General features: G+C 30.7%; 1 protein-coding gene across 1 annotated transcript; it reads right to left on the minus strand.

The window, feature by feature from the left end:
* Window positions 1-1,703: 1,703 nt before the first annotated feature.
* LOC101496714 (peptidyl-prolyl cis-trans isomerase FKBP20-1) lies at window positions 1,704-4,834 on the minus strand. Its single transcript, XM_004490824.4, has 6 exons — window positions 4,693-4,834; window positions 3,488-3,606; window positions 2,942-3,075; window positions 2,789-2,868; window positions 2,425-2,517; window positions 1,704-2,065 (listed from the first exon to the last, which is right to left on the minus strand). The coding sequence occupies exons 2-6, from the start codon at window positions 3,594-3,596 to the stop codon at window positions 1,915-1,917; spliced, it is 567 nt and encodes a 188-aa protein (XP_004490881.1). The 5' UTR covers window positions 3,597-3,606; window positions 4,693-4,834; the 3' UTR covers window positions 1,704-1,914.
* Between the last annotated feature and the right edge of the window lie 2,098 nt (window positions 4,835-6,932).

The following is a 6,932-nucleotide window of genomic DNA, read 5'->3' on the forward strand; positions in this document are numbered from 1 at the left end:
CACACCATTTTTTTTTAATATACCATAAATTAATAATTAACACACCATAAATACATCATTAAATAATTAATAGATCCTAAATAAAAAATATACCATAAATAATACACTATAAATAATATACTATAAATACACCATAATAATTAATAATTAATATACCGTAAATAATAATTAATACATTTGACCTTCACCCTCCTCCTCGTACCTTCCTCGTCTATGTGTACCGATCCTCCTCATAGATAGATATATTCTTATTACAACTTTGCTGTCTTTACCTCTCGCCCTACTTACTAGAAAAAAAATTAGTTAAAATCAAATGAATTAAATAAATATTAATATAATAAAAAATTAAAATAAAAAATTAATTTAAAAAATATTTATAAAAAAATCAAACAATTACTAGAAAACTGTGGGCGGAGTTTTCCGATAGCTTTCGGAAATGTCATGTTGAAGTTTTCCGGTAGTGTATTTTTTCCGGAAAACTTGAAATAAGTTTTTCGGGAGTGATTTTCTGTTCCGAAAAACTTTTTTCAAATTTTCCGGAGTTGAAGTTGTGTCCCGGAAAACTTGAAAAAGAAAATTTCCAAAAAAAAAAAAAAAAAGAATTTTTGGGCAATCGCTTGTTTCGAAAATGTTGAAATGACAAAATAGTCATTTTTATTATATATGAGAGTATTTTACTCTTTTCCTTTATATTTTAGGGGTACAGGGTAAAATTTTCATGAACTTAACTTGTCAAAATATTTAAAGCTCAAGTCGGGCTTTTAAGAAAATCTGGTACGGCCTATTAGACTATTTAAAAGTCTATTTTATATTAATATTTTTAAATTAATAAACATATATTTTTTAATAGATTAAAAAACTAATAGTTAAGTGAAATTAAGTTTTTTTTTTTTTAATTTAACACGTTGCTTTAAAGAATTTGATTTTATATTACATCATATTTCAATTCCTTTTGTTATAATATACTCAAATATGTCAAAAATTAACATAGAATATTATGATTAAATTATTAAAAGGTTTGGAAATTTATAATTTAACACAATTCAAAATCTAATATATAATAATAAGAGAATTGTTGATTGTTACGAGGAATATTTTCAATAAATTATAACTATTCACTCTCTAATGTATGGTTAGTCAATTGCTTATTGGTCCAAACCTCTATTTTTGTGTCTTCCTCCCTTTCTTATGCAAATCATTTGTACCAAATAGCATAACTCTAATAATACTAATAATAGTAGTAATAAAAATATTATTCATATTTATTTAGTATTTATGCCGGTTTAATAGACCTAAGAGGCTTTTATTATGTCTTGTAGCCTGACATTTTTAGCTATATAGGCTTATAAAAAAAGCCTTACCTTGCCTATTTAAAAAAAGGTATGGCCTGGTTTGGGCCTGTCGTGATCTCCTATCAAGAGGTCTAACATATTCCAACCCCCCCTACTTTCCACTGAATGTCATGACATGGATTCTCTCATTCATTTCAGCTAATAATGAGAGAATCTTAAGAGAGAACCATCACACACAGATGAATGCAGTGACCGTCTCATAGGACACTACATGGATAACCGGCAAACCCAAAGGGTTCGGGTACGGGACTTTTGTGGTGAGTCCGAGCTAGGGGTGGGAGAAGCAAAACCTTCCCCCACCCCTTTGCGCACCTACTTACAAACTGAGTTATTAGTTGAATTATAACCATATTGCAAAAGAACCCAAATTAAAATATAACTGCAATGAAAAAACATTATTGCCTACTCATTCCATAGCAATCTACCAAACATCTTATATTGCATAATATGGAAGTCTAGCACTTCATGCCAACAATTATTTAGGAAAAGGACTCAGAATTTTGGACACATCTGTTTGAATATCTTCATACATATTTATGCAGATGTTTGAACTTTGAAGTCCTTACTTTGCTTTCCCTTTACCCTTTCCTTGACCTTTCTTGGCATCAAGCTTGGCTTGCACACGAGCTGCAGCTGCCGCTTTTTGTTCTTCTCTTTTCTTCTTCTCCTCCTCTTTCACAGCAGCAGCAAGTTCTCTCTGCTTCTTCAGCTCCCTATGTTTTGTTTCAAGTCACAACATACACATCACATTGGTATATATCTCAATGAAACCAAAAAAAAAAACATTTTTTTTTACATAAATAGATGTTCAGGTGAGTTCGGTCGCGGAGGCTCATCAGGGTTACAAAAAGTCTCAATATTCATAGAGTGCTAATAAAGATACTTATACATTATCCACCGACGAGGTCCTCACATTTGACAACAGGATTCAAACTCACATTCTTGTAAGATATGAGCTGAATCCTTACCAGCTAAACCAATCTTCATTGTCTAACGACGATAACTCATCTCTACTTTAGGAAAGGATAAGAATAACAGAAAATGATTAAGCATAAAATGTGCTACCACTTACTCAAGCCTAGCCCTCTCCTCTGAAACACTTCCAGTAGTGGAGCCCTTCCTTGGTCTACACGCAACTAGCTCAACTTCAAAAACAAGTGTTGCGCTGCAAGGAAATCCAAACAAAATAACAATTAGAGATTTGCATTCACAAGTAGAGATGCAATGCAACTTCTTGTGAGTATTACTAAGAAAATCATATTATGGAACAATTACTGCATAACTTCACCTGAACTTATTAAGATGTCTATCTTGATATTTTGTTCATGATACTAATGAAGAACTTAGAATAAAGATTTGATAATAAATAGCCTTTTTGGCATTATTTTGTATTTTATTTCTAATTAAAATATTTTGTGCAATAAATGAGATCATACTCTGGGGGGATATCAGGCGGAGATCCCGCGCTACCATATGCATAATCTGGCTTGCACGTTATTTTTGCAACTTCTCCGACCTGTTGAAACCAGCAAATAAATTAGACCAAAAGTTTTATTTAGATTATCAAAAGCATGCTGAATTTGTTTGACCTTCATGGTTTTCACTGCAATGTCCCAAGCCTTGATAACACTACCCTTTCCAATTTCAAAGGAGAATATAGTGTTGTCTTCATGTGTAGTGTCAAATACTTCACCGGTATCAGCAAGCGTACCTTCATAGTGTACTGATTGGAGAAGCAATAACACAATAAGAAAGAATAAAACCATGTCTCATTAAGCATAAATAGTTGGATGAGTTACAGTTAAATAATAAATAAAAAGATCCTCAACTTCCAATAGTATTCATTACAAAGTCCATTGCCAAATATGGCATAAAAATTGCATGTTAAGGTAACCACCCTATGAGGGGAGGAAATTTGAAAGCGAAAAGGCGAAATATATGAATCAGAAGGTGAAGATGCAAATTTAAATACTTCTGGTTCACTCTTCAATGTGACACAGTGATAGTATGATATGACACATAATTATCCAGTAAGGGATAAATCATTTGAATTGCAACTTACGACCTATATGTTACATGTAACGTTTTTACTCTTTAGTGATACTATATTTTTTTCGCATTAATGGAAAGCATACCATCAACAACCGGAAAATCTTCTGTTGGAGCCACAGCATCTGACTTGCTCTTCCTCACAATGGTCTTGATGACTCCTCCATCCCCACTCAAATCAATTGCATCTCCCATGGTTTACACACTTCAAAACAAGACACATGAAAATAACAAAGATAAAGCACAACTTCGTTCACCCTCACCAACATTGCATTCGAGGTTTTAAAACTCAGAGTCTATGTAAAATGTAAGCTCATGAAACGTTTATGGACTTTGACTCATAAATAAGTAAGCGTTTACTTCACACAAAAATAATGGTTAAAAAATCTATCACAGAATCTAATCATTATGTTTAAGAGAAAATAATCATTAAGTTGTAGACTCATTCAATCATCTTCAAACTTACAATTCTATGAGTCTACCCAATTTTGCTCAGAAACTTTTGTAAGTGAGTCAACTAGATTTTGATACTAACAGTTATAAACTTAGTGCAAGCAATTCAATGAGCTAACTTGAGAGTTTAACGACCATGGTTACATTATATCAAAACTTGAAAGGACATTTCCCTTAAGGAGTGCATGCAAAGAATGGAAGAAAAAAAAATTGATCAGGTTCAAACCAGCCTGATTCAAAACATCACAAATAAATTGCAATCAACACTAGTTACTACATCCTCCATATGGTACTGAGTACACATCAGTACATTTTTCGAAACTGCTACTGTCAATCGCAGATCACAGAAAATAACAGTTTGTTCAAACTCTACACTGCTATAGAGCTACTATAGACTCTATTTGTCAACAGACACTTTGTACTAAGTCGGGTATTGCGTAACAATATCGATTTGTTAAAATTCCACTATGAAATAGCACCACCTGCGCCGCTATTTGACAACACTCATCAAAACAAAAGTACACCATGCAATTCAGACTCTTGTATGACGTTTAATCAGCAACCCAACCACAACGGTCAACAAAAATCAAAATCAATAGGCCTATTACATCCTCAACCAAAACGCATGTAACTTTCAGTTTCCACTCTCCAACAACTTCCAAACACGAAGACCCATCATTCATAAACTTTAAAAGATTGAAATTTTCAAACAATAGAACTGTATTAAAGTTGTTCTCGCAAAAGGGTAAAAAGCAAATCAAAATATGAAGCAATGAAATAAGGGCTAAACAACGCTTAAGATGAAGACAAAGAGTCAACGAAAATGAAAGTGATGAACCTTTATTTTCTCAGCGGAAGTGTGAAGAAGCTTCTTCTGGAACGAATTTGGGAAATGGGTTGATAAACAGCGACGAATTTTGGTGAAGAGGAGTGGCCATAGGCGTCCGATGAACCAGTTTCACCGAGATGGAACATTGGCGTTAAGAATAAAACCAAAGGTGGTCCGTACCCCACGCGCCTTGCCCACGCGTGTACTAAGTTGCAAATGAAATGGATATGCGCGTGTTCTGTACGCTTCACACGTGAAAGTGTGGAAAATTAGGGGTGGAAAATGGACCGACCCGGTCCAATAAACACGTTAAAATGAGCTGGACCAGATGAATAAAACAGCCCACAGTCCAGTTGGTTTGTCAATATTCATAAGATCATTAAAAACAAATGAAACATATTCATTTTTAAGCAAGTTGATGTATTTGAAAAAAAAAAAGCAACTTAATGTCAAAATAGAATTAAAAGATTTCAAATTAATATACTTAACAACTTAACCTAACGACCATTATACATAATAAAACATAAAATAGAACATTTGAATTGAATTTAATATAACATCTAAATAATCTAATTTGTTTCAAGAAACAAAAGAAGTTTAGAAATACTATGAACTCAATATAATTTGTTCAGCAAAGAGATATAGAGTAACAAAATGGGTTAAGTTTACAGTTGTAGCCCGAAAGTGAGCTAATGCTTCAATTTTTCAGTGGTTTAAGAGGAGAGGTCCAACTTCAATTATAGAGTCTAAAATTTCAACTCATTCTACTTAAAATAATAGATGAATAAGTTAATTGTCAAACTCAACACAACAATCAAATTTATGTGTTATTTTGTGTTTGTCGATGTATTTTAAGAAATGATTGACATTTTGTGATGAAATTATATAATATTTTAGATGTTTAAATATAAACATGTCATTACATTTTTTTGAATAATTTTTTCCTATCACCCACAAATTCAACTCGTTAATGATCAAAATATTTTTTTATTAGAGTTTGATGTAAAATTGTAGATTTAATATTTTATCCAACTCAAATAAAATTGATCAATTCGGATATTTGATCCAAATTAACCATATCTAAAGATTTGTTGTTAATTTAATTATTTTATGTGTTTCTAGATGTATTCTAAGAAATTATTGACATTTTGTGATGAAATCGTATAACTTTTTAGATTTTTAAATATAAACATGTAATTACATTTTTTTGAATAATTTTTTTTCTATGACTCACAAACTCAACTCACTAATGATCATAATTTTTTTATTCGAGTTTGATATAAAATTGTAGATTTAATATTTTACTCGACTCAAATAAAATTGATCTTTTTGAATATTTGATCAAAATCAACCATATCCAATCCTTACACACCCAATCAATCAGTTTACATCTCTACACACAAATGTAAAAGTAAGACATTAAAAATACAATTAAATCTAATTTTATTAGTATATTATTTATTTAGACATTGTGAGTTTACTTGTCAAATTATTCCTTTTTATTTTAACAACTTTAAATTTGTATTTTTTTATTGAAATATTATACTAATTTAATCAAAAGAAAATTGCTTTTTTAAAAGAAAAAAAAAAACTCAATTAGAAATCAAAATAAAAGAATGTGAACAAGGAAGAACAATAATGTCCAAACTTTTAGTTTATATAGTACGGATAGTTTTGTGTGAATAGTTTGAAGAGTTTTTTTAATATTGATTGGCCAATGGCCATAAATTCAAATAATAACATATATAATCATCCAATTCAATATACTAAAAAAATTAATCACCCAACTCGTCAATGGAAATAAAAAAGCAGTTATGCATAATTCAGCTATCATTATAATCAACAAGCTTATTATATTCATTAATAGTGGTTATAGATTTATATTAATCTTCTTTTTGGATAATATATATGGCATTATCTTCTAATTATTTTACTAAAAAATAATCAGCTAATGGTGTGCACTGACTCACCATGTCCATTTTCAAATCTTCTCTACCTGCTATTGCCTCTAACATTATTTTCTATACAAGTCAACATGGTGTAAGCCAAGTATGTGCGTGTCTTTTGGATTTTTTACCAACTTTTTCAAAATAAATAATAAAAAGGAAGCTCCTTCCTCGCATTTTTTATAAAAAATAAAAAAGTTAAACATATTTTCGAAAGCTTATTTTATTTTAGAACTGTACTTCTTAGTTATATAAATTGTTTTAGTCTAATATTATTTGATTAAAAATTTTATACGTAAATTA

This window comes from Cicer arietinum, chromosome 2 (genome assembly GCF_000331145.2).
Source record: "Cicer arietinum cultivar CDC Frontier isolate Library 1 chromosome 2, Cicar.CDCFrontier_v2.0, whole genome shotgun sequence".
Taxonomy (NCBI): domain Eukaryota; kingdom Viridiplantae; phylum Streptophyta; class Magnoliopsida; order Fabales; family Fabaceae; genus Cicer; species Cicer arietinum.